Source organism: Abramis brama, assembly GCF_963993115.1.
Source record: "Abramis brama genome assembly, chromosome: 15".
In the NCBI taxonomy this organism is placed as follows: Eukaryota; Metazoa; Chordata; class Actinopteri; order Cypriniformes; family Leuciscidae; genus Abramis; species Abramis brama.
The window spans coordinates 4,122,684-4,146,297 of record NC_139977.1 but is presented as its reverse complement, the minus strand read 5'-3'; the positions used below and the strand labels follow the sequence as shown (position 1 = coordinate 4,146,297).

The 23,614-nt window shown below is 38.8% G+C and overlaps 2 protein-coding genes across 4 annotated transcripts in view; one reads left to right on the top strand and one right to left on the bottom strand.

Moving 5' to 3' along the window:
* The window catches only part of stk32a (serine/threonine kinase 32A), an 82,742-nt gene extending 73,755 nt beyond the window's left edge, over positions 1–8,987 (top strand). Inside the window, exons 12-14 of one of the 3 annotated variants that reach the window (XM_084137647.1) lie at positions 5,368–5,432; positions 5,956–6,098; positions 8,088–8,225. In XM_084137647.1, coding sequence (XP_083993773.1) covers positions 5,368–5,432; positions 5,956–6,061 — 171 coding nt within the window. In that variant the 3' untranslated portion in view covers positions 6,062–6,098; positions 8,088–8,225. Of the gene's footprint in view, positions 1–5,367; positions 5,454–5,955; positions 6,099–8,087 lie in introns of all 3 variants that reach the window. The other 2 variants (XM_084137646.1, XM_084137648.1) reach the window with 2 other exon arrangements.
* Positions 8,988–10,727: 1,740 nt separating this feature from the next.
* dpysl3 (dihydropyrimidinase like 3) overlaps positions 10,728–23,614 on the bottom strand; it is a 50,433-nt gene continuing 37,546 nt past the window's right edge. Inside the window, exons 11-14 of the mRNA XM_084137641.1 lie at positions 23,438–23,608; positions 16,328–16,507; positions 14,874–15,030; positions 10,728–11,926 (exon numbers count right to left, since the gene is read on the bottom strand). Of these exons, the coding sequence (XP_083993767.1) occupies positions 11,841–11,926; positions 14,874–15,030; positions 16,328–16,507; positions 23,438–23,608 (594 nt within the window). The 3' untranslated portion in view covers positions 10,728–11,840. The remainder of the gene's footprint in view (positions 11,927–14,873; positions 15,031–16,327; positions 16,508–23,437; positions 23,609–23,614) is intronic.

Here is a 23,614-nt window from a genome sequence, read left to right as displayed (position 1 = left end):
GTGTGTGTGTGTGTGAGTGAGTGAGTGAGTGAATGGAATACTACTGTAGGAGGAATACTGTAGGAGTTCAAGTTAGTGTTGTACATTCACATTTTCTGAATAGATCGATACTATATGACCAGTCCCTAAAGTGTCTGCTCCTGACTCTCCCTGTTTCTCTCTGTATACCTACAGATTTCCTCCCACTAACTCATTCTGTCCTGACTGCTTCTCAGTTCTCTCCTCCCACTGAAGTTTGTAATGTATGGAGAAATGCAGTCACAGATAAATGCAGAGAAAAATTGAACCCTTTTGTGAGAACAAAGTAAAGAGCAGCATCCCACTCCCACAGCCCACACTGACTCCACTTCCTTCCCAGAGTTCATGCTCTGTTCAGAGTAAAATCTTCTCTTTTTCTTCAGTCTGTGGCTAAATACACATTAGTATATCATTAGTGTCTGTTAGGAATGTTATACAGTTACAACATCTTCTCTCAAACTAATGTTTAGAACCCAGACACCAACATAGTGTCGGACCAGATCCGGGCCACATCTGGTACATGTGGATTCCACTCGTACCAGATGTGGGCCGGATCTGGGCCGACACTATGTTGCTGTCTGGGAACACAAACACAATTAAAGTTCAGTGTTTAAAATGTTAGTTCACCCCCAAAACAAAATTTTCTTTGAAAATATATTTTAAAAACAACATATCTGTACACTCACATATATTAATTGTGTAATGAAAATATGTTATTGAAAAAAGGAATAAGTGATTATATTTGAATATAAATTCATAAATAAATAAATAATTAAATGTAAGCTTTTAAAAAACATATAAAACCAACATGACTACAAAAATTTGCCACATTTTAATCTATTTTTTATTTATTTTTTTGCATTGTGAATTCTCTTATTTTTCAATGAACCATTCCTACAAGATGAATAAATGTTGAACAAGCCCTCTCCTCGATTGTAGCATGCTAAGCATCAGTCACGCTTACTCAAGGAAATCCCTGTGCTTGCCTGTTTGAATCGTGGAGTTGCATGGCTGAGGTTTCTGGAGTAAGCACTAAACACTCGACACCTACTGACATTTAATGACACTCAAAGTCATGACTTCACACATTTGTAGAGGCAGGAGTTACAACTCTTGTCTTTTTGCTTTGCAGTACTTTTTTCACATTTTGTGTAATACAGGATACATTAATGGCCCTATAATGCTCAATTCAAGTCTGTAACAAACGGACAATCAAAATGCTGTAGACATCATAAAACATTCCCCCTCTCCCCTGTTGTCATCGGCCCTCAAACCAGTTCTCTTCAAAGACCGCTATCACCTCTGCTGTCCTGAACGACCTCAGCAAGAGACTGTGTCTGCAAGGTTACACAAACTTTCCCAAATGTTTATAGTATTTCTCCTGTGTTTTATGCATGTCCCTATGTTTATTAGCCTAGTTATGATTCTTTAGTTATGTTAGAGTAACCTCAAATGTTGATATCCAAAGATGATGTATCACTGCTTTAATGTCTTCAAATCCCCTCTTTCTTGGTATCAAAAGAATCCTCTTTTGATTTTATAATCAATGGTGTACAACATGTTATGATAAATTGCATCATAAATATTTGTACTATACTTATGTGAAAAGACTGCACAAATTATCCATGCCACCATGAACATGCAAATGAGGATAAGATGAACAAAGACTTTCTCCCGGTCATCTTTGATTGGTCACCTAACCAAATGGGTGTGAACTGATAGGACCTTTAAGAGTGTCTGATTAGTTCAGATCTGAGCTCAATCTCTTTGAGACAACATTTTCCTGTCTCCTTCTGGCAACTTCATCTTCAAGTTAACTTCTTTGGATTCAACGTGGATCAAGTTAACTTCTTTGGATTCAACGTGGACCACCCCAAGAACCCAAACGAAAGCTTCAGTGCACTCCAGGCAAAATCATCAAGAATCTCAAGAATCTCCTGCATCTGGACATGTTCAGCAACCGAAGTCAATGCAAGTACCTGTTCACAGCCTTTAGATTGCTTCCTTTTATTGTGTTATTGAGAAGTTAAAAGGAAGACTTCTTTTATTTAGAAGTTATTGTGCCCCTTTAAAGTCACCCTGATGCTCTGATGTTTCTCGTAGGTTGTGATTAACTGATTGTAATCTTGCCATTCTCTTTTCTTCTCTCTCTCTTTCTTCACTTTTCTTTACTTTCTTGATTCTGTATACAATCTTTACTTACCGGTAGTTTAGTTGTGTGTGTAGCCTACCATAGTTTCGTTTATTAAACCATTATATCCACGCTTTATTGTCTCTGTGTTTGCCACTCACAAAAATATCGAAGTCACTTAAACATCTTGATCTAGCGATACCTATGCTATTACCCTGCTAGTACTTTATTTACCTTAGTTGGAAAAGGTTATTCTTTCTTGGCCAGAAAGATAATTTATTTCCTAGAATTAATAATTGATTATGCTTTCTGTTCATTGGATGATCTGATTAAATAATTGTACTATTAATTCTGCTACAGTCAATTATAAAATTAATTCACATATTTATAATTAATTATAATCCGTTAAAATTAATTATATATATATCTTTTGAGCTAATTTGCTACAGTCTCTTGTAGACCAACTATCGGCTTAAGGTCTGGCCAGATTGTGGCCTATTCTAGCCAAGAACCATCCCTTTAGTTAAAAAAGATCTGAATGAGCAACCAGAATTTTGTTTATATGTGTTTTTAAGGGGCATGTTTTGTCCAAGTAATCATTTGAAATAATGAAATGGCTCCATCACAACATCACAAATACAGAATATTTTGGAGAAATAAAACAGAAAGCGGAATACACAGTTCTGCTCATGGATATCTACTTTGGTTGCTCTAAATCAATGGTTCCCAACCTTTTGACTACAGGGCCCTCGACCATTTAAGACAATATTTGCAAATAGCAGTTTCTGCCTACTAAAACTTTAGAGCTTGACATAACTAGAATCATTTCATTCTATAAATTTCCATGTCTGGAAATTACTTTTAAAATTCCCTCAGTAAAAATGTTTCCCAAGACCGTGGAAACCTGCACCTTAAATAAAAATGATAGTTGTAGGAACTTTTGTAAGATTGTCACATCAAAGGATGGTTGATATTAGACCCATGTTTGTATTGTCTTCCAACTTAACCATTTTGTTGTGCATTACAATATATCCTTTTTTGTATTGTGCCTGTGCATACCTTTTGTTTGTATTGAAGGCTTTGTCATGGATAAGAAAAAAAATTGCCGTCACGGTAGTGAAAATGTGAATGCCCACTTTCCTTAGCAGAGCAAGGGCAGCCTCCACGACTTTGGTTTAGATACCAGGAGACTGGGACTACCCATTCGAGGCAGAATCGATACGTTGAAGTATGTGTCCTTGAGGTTGATTGTTGATTGTTGCGGGGACGAATGCACATGAGAATGCGTTTCTGCGTTAACATCTTGAATGGGAGCTTGTGAAGGGCCCAGTTCAAGACTCGCAGATCTAAGGTCAGCCATAAGCCACCGCCTTTTTTGGGTATGATGGAGTACCCTCGCCGTGAACAGCGCACCACACCCAGGAACCAACCATCCAGCTGGAACCAACCATCCACCAGGAACCAACCAACCAACCACGACAACTGGTCCTCACCTAGAGAGCCGAATGACACATTGGTTCCCCTCTGAGGACTCGTGCCATCATCCGGCAGTTCAACGGCACACGGCACATTGGAGGAGCGGGAGGTCAGTGGAGACTCCCACTGTAACCCTAAGGTCTCCCAGAATGTTAACCTCCCTGCCATGTGCTGTGAAGAGGAACCGGGCTGGGTAACAACAGAGGGGACTTCACGAGAACAGTCGTGACCGCAGTGTCGACATGGCCATTTTCTCGCAATGAGGACATGAACAATCCACAAATGGATTGAATGGAATGGAGCTGAGGACAGGAATTGACCGCCTCCAGAAACACACGGACAGAAAGGCATCTTTAAAAAGACGCTTGCCGCCCATTTTGCTCTTTCTTTTCTTTTTCGCTGAAGCGCACATGGGGGAAATGCTGCACTTAACTGTGCAATACAATGGCGAAACACTGCTGATTGCTCCATATACACCAGCAGGAGGGCTTCTTTCAAGGCAACTGGAAAGAGTGATCGCTCATAAGAGACAACCACTTGGCTCCAAAGCATAAATCGAATGATTGGATGCGTGCCACCATCTTATAAACCAGTATGTATGGGGGAGTGGCTTGGCATGCAAATTCCAATCGCAAATTCTATTGGCTGTTTTTCTAAAACTGAGGTGATTGGAGCTCCCAAGTGAGACCCCATTTTTCAGTTGACATAACGTTGTAGTGACTGACAGATAGGAAACATGTTGTCATGACTTATTGATAATATTATTTTTTACAGTGTATAGGGTAAAGTATAGGTGCAGTTTGGAGGACAATGAGGAATGGCAGAGCTGAAATTGTGCATTCATTATTTGAGACTGTGAAAAAGTCAAATAAAATTTACCTTTTTATAGTGGTCTTTGCAAATAATTTATTCCATGAAATATTTGCCATTTCACATGGTTTTACTGTGCACCTCTTGACAAAAGCAAAAGTGAAATGCTTGACTTTTGGTTGTTTCCTCGTCACAAAGTGTTGTCAGTGTGAATCCTCCCTAAGGCCCCTTTCTGCTGTTCTGTTTAGTCTTTCTGACATCCTGCTGTTTTAGCACCTGTAGTCAGCGACAGCTCAGTTCAGTAGGGCAAACTCATTGTCTGGACTCAGTCTGGATGCTTCAGTCACACTGATAATGCTTCTCTTCTCTGAGAATGCTGCACTGACCTGACAAAACAACACAAAATGGTGATGACTGTGAGGAAGACCCTGTGAATTCACACTTTAGTGGCATTTAGTTCATGTCTATTAGCTTTGAGGTACTCTTTAAAAATGACAAATATTAACCTTTAGCAAAAAGCCTTTGACCTTTTTTTTTAAAGAAAAGTCTTCCTTTTCTGGAAAAACAAACTGTAAATATTGTTGACATCATCTATCACTAAGGGGTGTATCCAATATTTTGTCTAATCAAAAGCTACTCTAGAATGAGTATGACCCTCCTTTTAATACCAACTACTTCTGACCAATGTCTAAATGGCTCTGTTAACGTTTCTTGTTTCTCACATTCAACTAGCCAAAAAATGTCATCCCAAAATCAAACAGAGTGGTTCATAATGAATGTGCAGCAGAGCAGAATCAAGAATATGAAATATTTGGGGGGACTTGTCACCCTCATTGTCTATGATGGTTACGGCACTGCTTATTTCTGAATTTCTTACACTTTGTCACATTTAATGTGAAACATTAACTCATTCTTTTCTTTTGATTGTGCAGAATGGGCAAATCCAACAACGCTTAGAGACTGTCCAAAGAGATTTCATCGTCTTCAACAGGGAAAAGTAAGAAAACTTGATAACTTTGTAAGGACATGACACCTTTTTTTGTTTGAATTTTTACAATAACATTCAGTTTCATGCATCAGTTTCCATTGTAAAGCAAGTGTTTTGTAATTTAATCTCAACAGTTGTTCTATGTATTCATAATATTGAGATATATGTGCATTAGTAAAGTTACACCTTGAAGTTTTAACCTTGTTATGAAATGCAAGAGTTTTGAAACGAGGTTTTGCATTTATGTTCCAATATATATATATATATATATATATAGATAGATAGATAGATAGATAGATAGATAGATAAAGATATATATATATGTATGTTCGATACCACGTCGTACTGACCAACTAAACTACTTCAAGTGTAACTAAACAAGACAATGTGAGATTGGCATGCGAGATTGGCATCTGCTGCTCCGCCCCGCGGTGCGGGTATAAATGGGCAGCAAGTGCATCGCATATAAGCTTTTTGCTTCGATGCCGAGCAGTTTTACTGTTTCTACTCTACAATCTATTGTGGCAAGCAGGACGAGGCCGAGGGCCGTGAGAGAACGGCGCAAGGCCGGTGGCGTGATTGATAATGAGCAACACCTGCACCAGTCTCATATCTCTCACGGAGGAGCGGAAGCATAAAGGAGGAGCGACGACAGTGGAGATCGAGAGAGGCCAGGCATGGATTTATGTTGTGTTTTGTTATATGTGACAGCAGTCGTCCGTGAGGGGCTGCTCTCTTTACTTTCATTTTGTATTTGTTTATTTTACATTTATTAAAGTTTTTGAATGTTCGCCTCCTTCTTCCCACAACATCTAACCTTGCTACATCTTGCTACATCTATGTTGAGAGAGTGTTCTTCGAGCCTCTTGTTCTTTTTGGAAAGAAGCATCTGCAGTTGGTGTTGGTGTGACAACGCTTCAGAGGTGGTCGCGGTCTCATAAAGAGCTCAGTAGAGTTTTCACAGCTCTTTAAAGAGTGAGTGCACACAGCAGGTTGCACTGTCTCTGCTTGTGTTACCACGCCTTCAATGAGAGTGAGTGCACGCAGCAGGCTGCACTAAATCCCTACTTGTGTTACCGTGGCCATTTCCCCTGTGAGTTTTCAGCACCTGAGAGAGCTAATTTCCCTAGAAGAGCTTACACGGGTGTGACACTGCGTCTTTTTAAAGATGTCATTCCACTCGTGTGTTTCTGGATGTAGTCTGCTGAATTGAAAGTTCTGTCGATGAAGGCATTACGCCTGGAATTCGGGTCAGCTGACTCTCAAGTGATCCTGAGACCTCGGCCCGGATATGTGCCCAAAGTTCCCACCACTTCCTTCAGGGACCAGGTGGTGAACATGCAAGTGCTGCCCCTGGAGGAGGCAGACCCAGCCCTAGCTTTGCTTAATCCTGTTCACGATTTGGGCTTGTCCATGGATCAAACACAGAGCTTTAGGACCTCATACTAGCTTTTTGTCTGTTACTGAGGCCAGCAGAAGGGAAAGGCCGTTTCCAAGCAGAGGATGGCCCACAGGATAGTGGATGCCATCGCCTTGGCGTACCAAGCCCAAGGTGTGCCTTGCCCGCTCGGGTTGAGAGCTCACTCTACTAGAAGTGTTGTATCCTCCTGGGCGCTGGCACGAGGCGCTTGCTGACAGATATCTGTAGAGCTGCGGGCTGGGCGACACCTCTGTTGTATCCATGAGAACCGGTGCTAGGCTAGGTGCCCATATGTAGTGTCCCAGAGGGGATTGCATATGTGTATTCTTCCATGGTATAGCTCCTAATTGGAAGCGTGTCTTTTCCTTAACAGATTCCGCTCTGTTGTCTCTGCCAGGTGTAGTCTCCTTCCTAACTAGCTCGAAGCCAACCCAGAGACATTCCATATGTAGTACAGCCCTAGTGGGTTAGTCCATGTGTGTAGTTCCACATTTACCTCCCTGCGGGCAGGATTTGGCTTCTGCAGCCGTTCTTTTTCAGTGGAAAGGGCACGCTTTCCAAGTGTTATCCAATAGTCTCACTGAGTGGGTCATGCTGAACAGCAGTGATCGACCTCTGCGACCTTACGCAGGGCACTGGAAGGGGCAGCATCTGTGGCGCTTTGGTAGGGATTCCCGATTCATCGGACAGTCTGACATGGCGTTGAACGTGACTGACTGAAAGGGAACATCTTGGTTACTTATGTAACCCTCGTTCCCTGAAGGAGGGAATAGAGACGCCACGTTCCGTTGCAACAGTTGCTGTAGCACCGCTGGGTGGCCAGTTCACCAGTTCACCGGCTCGGCTCCTCAGCGAGAACCTGATATGTGATGCAACTGCTGGCCATTTATAATCCGCACTGCAGTCACACTCTAAGTAGATTGGTCTCTCGCGAGATTCCTGATTCGTTGGGTCAGTCCGACATGGGATCGAGGGTAACATACGTAACCGAGACGTTTTTATGTTTGTATTTGTAAGTTTTAGTGATTTGTGTTCTTGGTTCTTATTTCTTTTATTAATTTTTAATCATTTTATTAGTTATCTTAGTACATCAAGTTAAACTATATGAAAAGGACAAATGTTGACAATTAAATAATAATAAAAAAATAAATGTATATATATATATATAACTGCATATTTTCAGTTTTAACACTGTGTGAAACTTTATCGAGTCATGGATTTGTTATCCTTTCTTTGTTTTGGAGGTTGCGGAAAACCAAAGCAGACACTGAGACAAACAACCTCAATGCAGAAGAGACAAACAAAGCCATTCAAGACGGACAGAACAACAACGTACAGCATTGTTTATCAAGTTAACATTTGGCCGGAGGGACACGCCACAGCTTTCTTATTTCACTCCAAGCTCATGGCAGAGCAGACGCCCCACTGCAGTTTCCATGGAAAAACCCCAGAAAATGCATGAGAAAATCCATGGAATATCATGGGTTCCAGAATGGATTCATCAAGCTATAGTGCCCCTCATGCTCTGCATTCACTCAAAAACTGACGGCGTATGATAGTTTACAGTGACTGACTGACATAAAACTGAATACAACAAAATACCATTTTCAAAAAAATAACTGAATGATGATGTTCTCTGCACCTGGCCGTGAAAATGTGTGCCTTACTAGTTTAATGGATTTCCCCTAAGCGTTTGGAGGCACATTAAGATTTACTGCTGTCTGATTCAGCGAGTGATCAGACTCGAGCCATTCGCCATGATTTATAAAGCTCTTCTTAACGTACAAATGCAGAGAACAGAATGCGAAAGATATTTATTTCACCTCATTATGTGATTAATTCCATCCATGTAAATGTGAATCTTACAGAGCTGCAAAATACTGTCATTTATGCCACTGAGAATACTTTTTTGCCTTTCTGGATCTAAAGCTTTTTTGGAAATTCATTGCTGGATCCCATTGTGCTGCTGAATAAGATATTGACAACACTGAACAGATAAACAGATAATAAAACAATTTAATAGCATCATCTGACAAGTCTGAGTAAGGTTTGCATAGCCTAGGAATATTCACACATGGTTGTTTCTGGCTCATTTATAAAACAAGTTTTAGATTTGTAACATAAAAAAATCCCCCGCACTGTTGAAAAAAAAAAAAAAAAAAAAAACTTAAATGAAAATGTTCTGTTTAAAGCTGCAGTCCGTAGTTTTTCCTCTTTGTCGCCATCTCTGTTCGAAATCTGCAATTGCAGTTATTCGCAGAATTATCAACTTTATGTGGGTTGTGACTCGGATGAATCCATTGTTTTGAGGAGAATGTGCGGCTGTCAGTCGCCGCCGGTGTGGATACTGGCATTCGCAATCACAGATTCTGCTTTTTGGAAGTTTGACATCCACTTTTGTTCTGACCAACTAAGGGGAAAAAGCATTGCAGTAAATCGCGCTGATTAAATCTAATCAAACCGTGCAAATTATACTTTGTTCTCAAATTGTTAATGTTAACAACATCAGCATTGCGTGACTACATTTAATGTGTATTAGGGCTACTTAATAGATATTAATAGTGTATTAGGGCTACCTGTAGTTCTGTGCAGTCTAATTTCTAATTGTCATACCAACAAATTAATGTTCCTTAGAACTGGTTCTCTTTGAAATACAAACACACATATCTGTAACCAGATGCATATTTAAAACTGGAATATAATAAAATTTTTACCTTCCGATATTTATCCTTGTTTTCCCATGGACCGGTTGCAGTCTCTTTTTTTCTCCGAAGTCTTTTGCATTTTACAGCGGGTGAATCTCCAGTCGTCACTGCGGTGATTGTCATTTGAATCTTTCTGGATCCACCATCAAATTGATAAGTTTAATTATATCAAGTGCTGTGAGAAAAAGCTATGAATCTCCAACATCCTCACACTCATGGCCGATTAGCCGAGACTCTTCTTTATGTGTAGAGATGTGACGTAATGATGCAAACACATGCTCGAATTTCCCACGGAAATCCACCAGTACCACTGGAGTTAAAAACATTATTACAAGCTTACCGTTCTGAATGGAGCTACGGCAAGCAGAGAGTGTTGAACACTGGCTGGTGATGTATTTGCTCAAACATTTATTTTAGATATTTTTTAACCCCAAAAAGTTATGGACTGCAGCTTTAAGTTTGGTGGAAACATACAAAATATTACTCGTCTGGTATCTCCCAGTTTCTCAAGATGAATAAAAATCGCCATCTAGTGGCCAGGTGAATATTAAACCTAACAGACAAACTAACCACAATGTGGAACAACAATGACAATAATTACAAGAAATATTATTGCTTCCAGTTTAATTTTAGAAATTAGTTTTTTGTTTCGCTTTGTTATTATTATAATCTAATTAAGAAGGTTTTATTGGTCAGGGGCTATGTTTTATGCTGTTTCCACTGATTATGTAAATTAAAATGTGGACTTGTGGACTGAGTTTGTATGGAGATTTGCAAATCAACCCTTCAGTTTGAAATACACTGTTAACTGTGTTTGAGAATTTGATAGCAAACAGAATAGAACCATTTATGTCTTACCACTTAATCCAGTGAGAACAATTAAATCAAACGATATTGTCACATCATAATCAGCTGTTTCACTCTTGGTCTGAAGCTATTTTTAAACCCCTCTGTCCCAAAGAAAATGATGAATTTTCCCTCATTCGCATCTGTACAGTGTCATATTTTCCATGTAATTGTTAATAAAAAACTAAATTTAATTTCCTCACACGATAAGCATAGTGTTGTAAATGTTTCATTATATGTTTATGTTTGTGTGTATGTTTTAGACTAGTTTTTATTTCCTTGAACTGTAAGGTGATAAATATGCCCTCAGTGTGATAAATCATATACAGGCAGTCAGTTGTAACTTCTGTTTATTGAGGAACAAATTTTGCACATCACACATTCACTTTGACCTGCTTTTTTTTCTCCTTCATTTTTGACCCAGCTGTTAAAAAAACGGGGGTGAAATACAATCAAACCTACATAAATATAATAAACAACATATTCCACATCAATCAGCAAATCACTTTATGCCATTGTTATTTGGGACATGTAACTCATTCCTCAACTAGACCTCTACCAAAGTGACATGACAGATTTAGATTTTAAAAACTTATTCCAAAAGACATTGTAGCACCTGTTCATCGTTTTTCAATAATTGACATTTGAGCTGTAATTATAATCGCCTGAACAACAAAACTGAAATGCAAAAGGTGAATATCTTTCCCCTGCAGGGTTTTCATCACTCATTTTACATGAAATCTAGTTCACCTTTATTTTCCTTTACTGAGATTCAATGTGTCGGATTGAAGTTCAACTACTCCTTCATATGACGGGTAACGGATAAAAAAAAGCAGTACAGTATGTGAACTGGTGTTTGAGCAAATGCAAATGTTTAGTAATATTCTACACCAGTATATCATTGCATGTTTTTCCTTAACATTCATTCAACTTTATAATACTTAAAAAAAAACTGCGACCTTAACACTTCAACTTCATTTACAAAGTAACATTAACTAGCATAATCACAGCTGATATACGCGAAAAAAAGAAAAAAAAGCTTACGAGGGAATACAGATAAAGCCCTATGAAATACATGACAGTAGTCCTTCCTCTACTGAACGCAAACGCCTGCTGGAAATTCTAAAGTTTTAATTCTACTTCCTTTTTTAAACATTGCAAACCATCCAAACAAAGTCGGTTTCACTGTAATTCTAATGTCTTCTAGGTCAGTTTATCTAAACACATCTAAACGAACAAAACGCTACACTAAATGCCCTAATATTTGAACGGGCTTTGCTTTCTTCAGAGGTGGACTACTGATCTTCAGTCGCTCAGCAGGAGTAAATCATGAAGGGTAAGGCATGAGGTCAGTGTTTTACGTTTCTTTTGTTTCATTTGCTGACTAATCACCTTACTTCTACATGGTTGATTTTATCCTGGTGGTCCCTCTTACATGCTCTATGTTTAACTAAGAGAGGTGATGTTGGAGCGGCCACCAGGGGGCACAACGATACGTCTTCCCGCGGGTCTGACAGGGGCTTCTTCAGGACCTATGACAGGACACACAGAGAGAGGGTTACATGAGGTCACGGGTCTTTACTAAGACTCGGGTCTGATCACAGTAAAGGTGCGGTCGTGGGTGAAATCTGAGGGCGGAAAAGTTCCCCACACTGATGTCGCTTGTGTTCAAGTTGTTCATGTGAATTTGGTTTGAATTTAAAGTGCCTTCTGTGTGAGCGATGCTTGGACAATGGACTTTTTTTATGTGCCATACGCTAAATCTGGAATTGATATGCTTATAAATGTAATGGATTTTAACTAGGAAACTGACGATTCTGTTAAGTATCTTAGTTTCGGTGGACCTCCTTTACACAAAAATACACATTTTAAATACACACACACACACACACACACACACACACACACACACACACACACAAAAAACATTGGACCAACAAAAAAAAAAGAAAGTTGTTCTCAAATTATATTTATGGTTTGATTCAAATCTTAAATTCTGACCATACTTAATCAATATATTTTCTTTATAAGCCAAAACAGACATAAGCCAAAATGTTACTAAAATGTAGGACAATATAATTTTTTTAGGGCTTTTTACAATTTAATTTCACCATAAACAAAAGCTAAATTAGCTATAATATAAGAGTAGAATTGTTACTTAAGATAAAACTAAAAACGTTTCTTTAGAGTACTTACTAAAATTAGAGAGAACTCTAAAAAGACCTTAAAGTTTATTGTGATGTCTTTTTAAATTGCATGATATGTTCTGGATAAAACCCACAATAATTCACAAAAAAAGTTTAATACAATTTAGTTTAAAATATTTTTTAAACTATATAATTTTTTTAATTTATTTTTAAATCAATAGGGAATGTTATTTATGGAAGCTTGTTTCTGCCACTGAATAAAAAAAAAGGTAATTGTGACTTTTTGGGCCCTATCTTACACCCGGCGCAATGCAGCGCCAAGCGCAACGTAAGTGTTTTTTGCTAGTTTCAGCCCGACGCAGCTATCATTTTCACGTCATGTGACACATTGTTTAAATAGCAAATGCATTTGCGCCCATTTGTGCGCCCATGAGTGTGCTGGTCTGAAAACCAGGTGTGTTCAGGCGCATTGTTGGTGCGTTGCTATTTTGATGAACCGAAACAGACTGAGCCACTGACCAACTGAAACCTGGTCTAAAGTCAATGGTGCAATGTTTTTTTTTGTTATTTAAAGAGAGCATTAGTAATGTGCGCCTAGGTGGGTCTACAACGCGCATACACTCTGCTTATAACACACACAGGGACGTGCAGTAGTCATGCCAAATATAAAAAATAAAAGCATTACAATGTAAAAGATTATTATTGTGTACATAAAGATATGGTGGAATCCGGCTTGTCCCGTAGATGGTCTACTTGCGCACTTTAACCTCACGTACGAGCAGATCCGTCTGCGCTCTGGAGACGCGTTCGGTCTTTCCACTATCAAATTCCGTCATGTAAATAGCGAATCTGCCATGGCGCAAGCTCAACTGGCTTTTAAAGGGAATGGGAGATGAGACTCTGACTGGTTTAACGCACGTAAATCCCAAAACACCCCTGTTACTCATTAAGAGAATAGGGACAACCCTTTTAGACCATGCGCCGGGAGCACCGACCATTTGTCCCTTCGTTAAACTAGCAGAAGTGGATTCGGACATGCCCTAACTGCACTTGCACCCTGCGCTTTAGACCATGCGCTTAGATCGTTAAAATAGGGCCCTTTATCTCACAATTCTGACTTTCTTTCTCAGAGTTTATATTTTGTGTATTGTTTAATAAATGTATATATAAGTCACTGACTCCTTAACTAGCACATATCATTGCATATATGTGATGCGATCCGGAAAAACCCAGCACATGGTGAAATTTTACCTATTACAGAATTTTACCTATTACAGCCCTTTCCAAATCTGTTTTTATTTTTATCATAGCTTGTTGGTAGCAAAAGTTATGTTTATCTGAAGTTGGCCGATCGCTATGATTTTCTGGAATGGAATTTTGAGAAAAACAGGTTTAATTAACTGTCACCGTCGGGACGCTTCTTGTCCATCTCGCGATTGTTATAAAACTGCGTGACGTTATAGTTTAAACAGGATTGGCGCGAAATGCGCACTATACACATTCACTGTACATGTTATGTGGTTTATTTTAAAGGTGAACTATCTTTGTAGTGTTAAGAGACGGACAGGTGTATGGGATATACAGCGATTGTTTTTTTTTCACCTCTGCCGGGCGTTAGAGAAAATGGTCGCATAGAATGCATTAGAGAAAGAGAGTATTTTCAGCTTGACACTATAAATCGCTAGCCTGGTTCTACCAGACTCTCGTACATTTCATTTGTACAGAGAGTCTGGCCTCTCTCCATTGACAAGCGTTAACTTCCTTGTAGGCGGGTATTCTGTTGAAGTTTAAAACTATTGGATCTGCCCAGAGTCACTCTGGATCTGCCATAACCAATCGCTAACCTTTGGTCGTGACGTAACCCTACAACTCAAACTAACGCACGACATCAACGTCATCTTGCAGCCACTCCCTCTGTTCGCTGATTGGGCCGCCAAAAATTTGGCCGGAGAAAACCAAAGAATACACCACAATCCCAGACGTAGTACTGAAGGGAAATAAAATTGAGCGGAAGTACACAGGAGGGTGGAGCCAGGCTAATAAATCGCTCTTTTTCTGCACTAAACAAGAGAAAAGATGTTATAGAATAATAATTTAATGGGAAAAAAAATTTGCCAAAAAAACTGACATTCAAACTATTTTGGAATTTACTGAAAACGGCCCAGCGCGACATCCGACGGGTTTTCCCAGATCGCATCACATATTTAGACTTTTTATGGATTAACGCTGGGTTCTGCGTCTGTTTTATCCCACTATAATTCAATAATTATGCCAATTTGATGTTTGCGTCTGCACTGTTGTATGAATACGAGACATAATTTCCCAGGGTTACCGGATAGCGTGAAGCCAGACTGATGGAGGTTCCTTAATGGGGCTTTGGTGGGTGAGGAACGGGTGGAGGCAGACGGTGTTCCTCCCCTCGAAATGGCTGTAAACTCAGACACGGGGCCGTCATACATGCCCCTGGGGACCGCCTTCAGTGTGGCCATCTGTACAACACACAGACAAAAAACACTTCAGCTTTACACAGGATTGTGTAGCATACCGTTTATAGAGAAAGAGAGAGAGAGAGAGAGAGAGAGAGAGAGAGACAGTTTGGGTGTTGGCAATTACATTCCATAGATGCATCTATCCTCATGTGGGCCGTTTTGGGGAACTGCGTGTTCACGTAAATTGTACATTTCATGTTCTCTTGGAAATTGATTCCAGATTTTGCTGACAGATTGTTGAGAAGGTTAATCATGTTGCCCTATTTCTACAATGTAAGCAAGATATTTTTGAGATTTGCTGGCTTAAAACTGGAGTAAAGAGTCCAAAAATGTAAATATATTTTCAAGATTTCCAAAGCAAGTTTTCATTAAAGGGACAGTCCACCCAAAATGAAAATTCATGAATTAAAATGAATCATTAACTCACCCTCGTTTCATTCCAAACCTTTCTTTGAAAATCTTTGAAACAGAAATGAAGATATTTATTATAAATTTATTAAATGATCAGGCTAAAATAAACCTCATTGGTTTTCATGCATCAAGCAAGCCTCAGCATCAATTTACCATATTTGATGAGCTCTATGTGTGTTGATTTAAACCATTTATTTGTTTACTTGAATCAAACCACTCAATTTATATTGATTACTTTTACAAGCTTAAAGGTTTTGGTTGAATGGACAGAAATAAAAAAATATCTTGTTTATATATTGTATTTTGAAGATTAACCAAAGTCTTATGGGTGAGTGAAAGATGACAGAATTTGGTTACACTTTATTTGAATGGTCCACTTCAGACATTCTGCTGACTATAAGTAACTTTGCAACTACATGTCAACTTATTCTACAAACCCGAACCCTATTTAACAGTCTACCAATACTCTAATGAGATATAGTTAGTAGAACATCTAAAGTGGACCATTCAAATAAATTGTAACCCATAATTAAAATGTTTGGGTTAACTATCCCTTTAAGTGTTGCATTTTCATTTTGTACCATGTGATCACTTTCATATGACCTCTTTCTAAACCTTCAGCTTCCTTCTGTCTGCTTTTGTCATGATGGTGGAGTGTTAAACTAACAGTTTCAACTCTTTACAGGGCAAAAATCACATTCCCCAATTTTTAAAACCACGAAAAGACATTAACAACTAGGTTTGCCTTTCCTATAGGAAATGATCATAAACTGCAAAAAAAATTGTGTAGTAGAAAAAGGGGAATAAAATGAAAATACAGATGAACTCCTGTCACGCATGTGTTCAGACCCATCAGGACCTGTGCTCTTCTCAGCATGAGCTCTACCTGTTTCCTGGCTTTGACACGTTTGTAAGCGAAGTCAGGAAACGGGGTGCAGGGAATAAAGCGTCCGGTGCCAGAGGTCGCGTGCAGGTTCCCGTCCTCCAGAACGATCTTCCCCTGGCAGATGACCAGCAGGGGCGCACCTCTCAGCTCCATGCCCTCCAACACATTATACTCCGCCGCCTAGAAGAAAACAAGAACATCACGCATTAAACAACACTCGTGGAACAAAAATGACCACGGACGTACATTACATGGTACACATGTACCAGGCCCAGACGGTAACAGTGTCGGCCCAGATCCGGGCCACATCTGGTACATGTGGATTCAACGCATACCATGTGGGCCAACACTTTGTTGCTGTCCGGATGGCCGTTTTTTGTTTCATAATGGAATGTATAGACCTTTTATAGACCTTATGCGCCAGAGAAACGAGGGCGCCGCCATCTTTAGAATATTGTCTTTAAACTTCCGTTTTTGCGGTCGCTCTGTATATTTCTATGGCGCTGCTGTCCAGGAGTAATTAGCTTTTGAAGTGGATTTACTTCATGTAAAGTTAACGAAAGTTATCATGAGGACTGTAATGTTTAAAGCAGATGACTTAAAGCTACACTGTGTAGGATTTTCTCCCATCTAGTGGTGAAATTGTTTATGACTACCAACTGAATATTACTTTCTAGCCCCTCCCCTTCCGAGGGCGTTTTAACTCCTACGGTGGCCGTATTATTTCAAATCTGCTGGCAGTCGCGAGTAATCTCCCCCTCGCATTCGTCACGGAGTGTAAAAACACGAAAGTGAAGCTTGAATTTCCAGGTATGTCCCTCTTTGGCTAATGTATTTTCAAGATGGAGGCGCAACATGGCTGCCGCCAGTCGAGCGACTCGCTCATATGTATTCTAAAAGGCAGATTCTACACTTACGAGAATACTTGATTAGTTGGTAGAAGTAATTACACATTAATGAGCACATATCATTTTGAAAGAACAAAGTGTTTTTTGCAAAGAATCAACTTAAAAAATTACACAGTGTAGCTTTAACAAATGTCAGTCGACCGGGAAGATTTTAAAACGAGCCGTTCGTTAATAAACACGCAGAATCGCTGTGAAAATACAGACCAGAAGTCAAAAGACAACGAGCGCGGCGCTGAAAAGGGGCGGAGCTACATAAGGTCTATAGGATTAACTGAATTGAAGAAATAATCAACAGATTAACAGTCTACAGTATTTACCATTCAAACGTTTGTTTTTGAAAGAAGTCTCCTCTGCTACATTTATTTGATCGAAAATACGGTAAAATCAGTAATATTATGAAATATTATTACAAATTAAAAGAACTGGTTTCCATTTGGATATATTTGAAACTGTAATTTATTCCCGTGATTAAAGCTGAATTTTCAGCATCATTACTCCAGTCTTCAGTGTCACATGATCCTTCAGAAATCACTCTAATATGATGATTTGCTGCTCAAGAAACATTTATTAACATCAATGTTGAAAAAAGCAGTGCTGCTTAATACTTTATGGAAACTGTGATACATGTTTTTTTTTCAGGATTCTTCGATGAATGGAAGGTTCAGCGTGACATTTAGCAGCTGTGCTTTACAACAGGCTCTCGCACATACACAGTGACACCAACAGCCGTTTTGAGTTTGAGCTTCGGCACACAGAAACTCTGAGATATTCCACACTAATGAAGATCATGTGTTGGAGAGTAAGATCCAGTGTGCGACTCTGGCCTCCTGTCCTTCATTCACTCTCTTTCTCATTCCCCAAACAGCTGGATACAGGAATAACAAAAAACATCCTTCTCTTTTTCCTCGCCTCTTTCTCACACTCGTGTTTTTTGTTACTTCTATTATCACTTCTTTCTAGTTTCCTACTCCCCCTATTTTCTGATTTCTTGTTCTTCAGTGGACACTGTAAACGCTGTGATGTCCTGCCATGATCCAAGGTCTTTGCATTTGGCAATCGTCCATTCTTTGTATGCAAAAGCAGGAAATGACACGCACGCAACTTCTGCCAAGAATGCTGGCATGGGCTTCATCTTATGTGGAATAACACAAACGCAAGACTTTCGGGCAGGTGATGAAGTCATGTTTTAGGTGTCCTCGCAGAGCATGGAAACCAGAGCCACGGGATAAACAATCAATAAACATCAGCCATTTTGTCCACTGTTGAGAGCAATGGCAGCCAATGCTGTTTGGATATGTAATGGTCTCCAGAGGCTGAAAGGAAATGAAAATGTGAAGTCATTTTGCAGTTGTGCTGAATCTTTCCCCCTGAGCACTGCTGCTTTTCAAACGATCTACATATATAGCTCTTGTAATTCCTGCTCAGGAAATTCCCGTTCTCATCACACCCGGATCTAAAATCTGATTGTGGCTCTTCAGTCAGTAGTTGTATGCTCTTGTGCTGATGTTGGTAATGTTTTGGCTGAGCGTCTGGAGAGTGTCATGGCTCGGTGAAAGAGGTTGGAAAGGTCTCACAACTGCAGGAAATTTTGTATAGTGTAGAAGCGGCTAAGATTTTTTGCGATGGTAATTACTTGACCGTCGATGAACGACGTCACACTAAAGATGAAAGTATGCTTCAGCTGTCCAGCAAATTCCATCAACAGGACTGTTCGCTTCCAGCAGTGGTGTCAAGTTCAGCTCCTGTAGAGTTTAGCTCCACACAGGGCGTGACATTCACTTTTTTGCTCACCAGTTACTGTGGCTAGTAGTTTTCCAAAGTTACTAGCCACTCAACATTTTCACTGGCCACAATTTTGACATCAATACCATGAGGAAAAACTGGCATTTAGATATTTTTAATATTATCTCATAAATTGGCAGCAGGTTTATTAGGCTGCTGTCACTTTAAGACCTGACGCACGGAGCCATTACACATGCGTTTTCTTTCTCAAATGTTTACACTTAAACATGACTGATTGTTTACGTGAATACTCGTCAAGACTGGCATTTTGACATTATTTTGCGTGTATTTGACTGTTTACGCGCAATAAGCAGCGAAAAAGATTTCAAACTAGTTCTGAGAGTAGGGTTGCCAACCGTTCCGTATAATACGGAATCGTCCCGTATTTGACACATAAAAGTCTTGTTCCGTATTGAACTGATACGGAACGCACTTTGTTCCGTATTTTTGAGAATCAATTCAGTGCAAATCCATGACAGACACATTATAGCTTCTAGACTATGAACGAAGACATTTGTAGGCTATGATAAGAAAAAAAACCCGACGGTGCGGTAGATATTAATTTCTCTCCGTTTGTCTATGATCAGCGTAGCGTTTTTAACATCTTGGAACATCATCAGAGAATGCCCTTTTAATTGGTCGTTTCAGTCATTGTGAGTCACGTATCGTAGCAACGATGACGACAAGTGACAACAGCGGGAAATGTAAAAATGACTACCTCCGAGCAGCCGGCGAAAAAGAAAAGAGCACAAAAATATACATACAGGTGTTGTGTTGCTTGAATGCAGTATTTGAGTGCAATATTTTATATTTTCTTTATTAGCTGTTTTTTTTTATGTATTATTGTTTTGCACTGGAAAGAAAGTTAACTATAATGGAAGTATAATTGTATAAAGATATTTGCACTACACTACTTCCTTAAAATGTTGTCTAATTAAATTAAAAATATTATTTTTTTGCACTGGAAAGAACATTCTAGAAGTCTAATTCTATTGAATAAGTTCGCACAAGGCTAGAGAAAACTGTTGTGTTTATTTTTCTTCAAATGCAGTCTAAGCCGATGAGTTTTGAATGTTATATGTTGTATTTGTTTAAGTTAAAAATAAAACGTATTATAAACTAAACAAATCCATGGTTCATTGTTGGCAAAATGATCATGATAGCCTTTATATTTCACATCTATGTGGTTCAGTCTTGTATATTGATTAGGCCTTACTTTACCTTTACCACCTGAACAGTGGGCCTTACCCCCGGCCCACTGTTCCTTATTTCCATTTCAGAAAGTTGGCAGCCCTATCTGAGAGGCGGCTTTATGTGCGCACTTTGGGTGTTAGCACAAAATCTGCAGGAATTAGTAAAATTATGCGCAAGCCTGGTTGGACTGTTTCATTTAACAACTACTCAAAGAAGAGGATAGAAAATAGCAATGACATCAACAGAAGACCTGGGCTGAGTTTAAGTTCATTTTTTATGCCCTTGTTCACTCGGATGCACGTCATTGCTTATGTTGCACTACTGGCTGAACCCTTGAAATGTGTTTAAATGGGACGCACTAAGCTCTTGATCACTTGGAATCCATAATGGATCTGATTTATTATTTACAGTTTTTTTCCCTTATGAATTTGTTTACACACCATTCTATAAACTTGTATGTATGCTTGAGCTGTTGGAGAAAATATTAAAAATTACACCAACAAAAATTCTAACAATACAAAAAACTATAGCTGTGTAAAAAAAAAAGAAAGGTCAGCTTAGTGTAGCTACAAGTATCATTAATGACTTTAGATAGACTTTGGTATTATGTTGTTAAATGTCAAAATAACTCCAATATCATACACTGGAGTTGTGTGGGTGTAAATTAAGCGTGATCTCCTGTGACATCACAATCGTGTTGCACTGTGGTCTATGAATCTGCCTGAAGTGTACATACTGAGTAGACTCGCTCCCTCTGTCAAAATCGAAAGGTCGAGTGTCTGTCCAAATAAACTTCCCTCGCCCACTTTAAGAAGTTGAACACACTTCAAAATGACAGCAGGGATTCCCCAGAGGGATAGTGCTTAGCGAAGTTCGCGAGTGTGGAAACAACATAACAGATATGCGAGGAGGTCAGAAGGTACCAACGTACCTTCTGTATAGTAAATAAAATAATATACCTTCTATATAAATATATAATATACCTAATATACCAAAATACCTTCTTTTTATAGACCTTATGCGCCAGAGAAACGAAGGCGCCGGCATCTTTAGAATATTGTCTTTTAACTTCCGGTTTTGCGGTCGCTCTGTATATTTCTATGGCGCTGCTGTCCAGGAGTAATTAGCTTTTGAAGTGGATTTACTTAATGTAAAGTTAACGAAAGTTATCATGAGGACTGTAATGTTTAAAGCAGATGACTTAACAAATGTCAGTCGACCGGGAAGATTTTAAAACGAGCCGTTCATTAATAAACACGCAAAATCGCTGTAAAAATACAGACCGGAAGTCAAAAGACAACGAGCGCAGCGCTGAAAAGGGGCGGAGCTACATAAGGTGTATAAAAACAACAGACGCGAAAAACACATTAGTACAAGTTTAGATTGGAGTACATGCACATACACACTTTCTGGAGTATACGCAGAAAGGCTAGAACGCTTGATAACAATGGCATACGGAAAAACAAAGAATACCCCAGGCTAAAGGGGTCCAAGATGGCTGATTTTGCCCGATAACGTTTTTATTTATTTTTTTCAGAAAATAAATCGGGGAAAAAACGCACAGCCTTAGAGAGCTTAGAGGTTAATGTCTCGTATAAGGTTAAGGTATACTTTATTGCCCCTTTATTGCATCATTCAATACTTTTTAAATAGCATTCGAGGATTTTTCCTTTGAATCTCAGTGGTATTCTGTGAATGTATAGTTTGTGGTTTGAGCCTAACCACTCCTCTACAGAATATGTATAACGCTGCTCAGGTTTTGATATTCATCTCTGCTCACACAACAACTGTGTCAGTGGTCTAGAGTTCACTGTGTTCGAACTGAACACTAGCAGCTTAAATTAGCTTTTCCATTTGTTATACAAGTGTGCTTTATTTTATTGAATGTGCACTTATACTGTACTTTAAATCTTATATTTATATTATATTTTAAAAAACTGTACTTGCAGATAATATAATATTAATGAAATAAAAGGTGACTTAAGAGTACTTAAAGAGAGTACACTTACTGTACGTTTGTGAATACACTTAAATACACTTTGAAAATGACACTTTAATAATGTCAAATTAAAAGTTTGGTAGCACTTTACTTTACAGTCCTGTTCCCCATGTACATACTATGTACTTATTACAGTAATTACAATAACTGGGTAATAATAATCTTTTATTGTACTTCAAAGAAGTACACTTATTTTGATGTGCTGACTAACAAATAAAGCACATGTAATTTAACTGTAATGTGCTATTTGATATTGCATTTAAAGTTAAACTATTTTAATGTAATAAATTGCAACTTCATCCTTACAACCGTGCAATAAAATATATTTCAAAGACAGTACAAGTAATAACGAAATTACATCTAAAGAAGTACTCTTAAGTTCGAAAAGCTTTTTTTTTCACATTTAAACTATAATACATTTTTCATTAATTTTAAATAACATTATTAAGTGTCTGAAAGCATTCAGTTTCAGACTTAGGTATATTATTTGTGTAATAAAGTATGCTGAGTGTAATTCTTTTTCATAACTCAATTTTTACAGTATCCAAAGAACAAGTGTGTGGTGGATTGTCTGTACTACAGTATGCTAGGGTTTATCGGGTTGTTACCAGGGTGTTGCTATGTGGTTGTTAACTCAAAGTGTCTATGTTTATTGTGTTTTCTAAATATGGCTCAAGACGCCCCTTCAGTATAAATCTGTGGGCTTTTTTAATGTTTTATTATGCACCATGCAAAAAATAATTTGTAAACTGATAAATAAAATTGTAATATGTAATTGATTAGAAAAGTAATAAACTTAAGAAATCTGCATTCTAGATATTTATGTCTGTGAGTTAATGTTTGGTTCCTATCCATAAACCTGGCTATATACAATATCACAGGTGATGCTTGCGATTCTCTCTCCCCTACCGCAGCAATAAACTCCTAATAAATGTCTGCTGAGACTTAATAAGGAAACGAAAGGAAATCCAAGCTCAACTGAAGGTCTGATTGTCAGATATCTTCTGTTTTTGTGGCTTGTTTCTATCCAGCGGGTTTATTTATGAGGGAAAGCATACAGGCTTCCTGTATTAACACAGTTTGATTAGTGAGAATCATGTATTTCCGCTCAGAGGAACTGGAATGTCAGTGAAAGCCAGCCAATTCAGTTCTCTCTCTATGTTTAGACTTTCCCTTTGAAATGCGAGTGTATAGTGCATTCACTGGATTTTTCTACAGGGCACCTACAGAATGATGTGTTTTAGCAGTGATGGTCCGGATGGCGTCTGTGTCCCAGATAACCAGATCGCTGTCTGAGCCCACGGCTATCCGGCCCTTGCGTGGATACAGGTTCAGGATCTTGGCGGCATTGGTGCTTGTCACAGCGACAAACATGTTCTCATCCATTTTACCAGTGACCTGAGC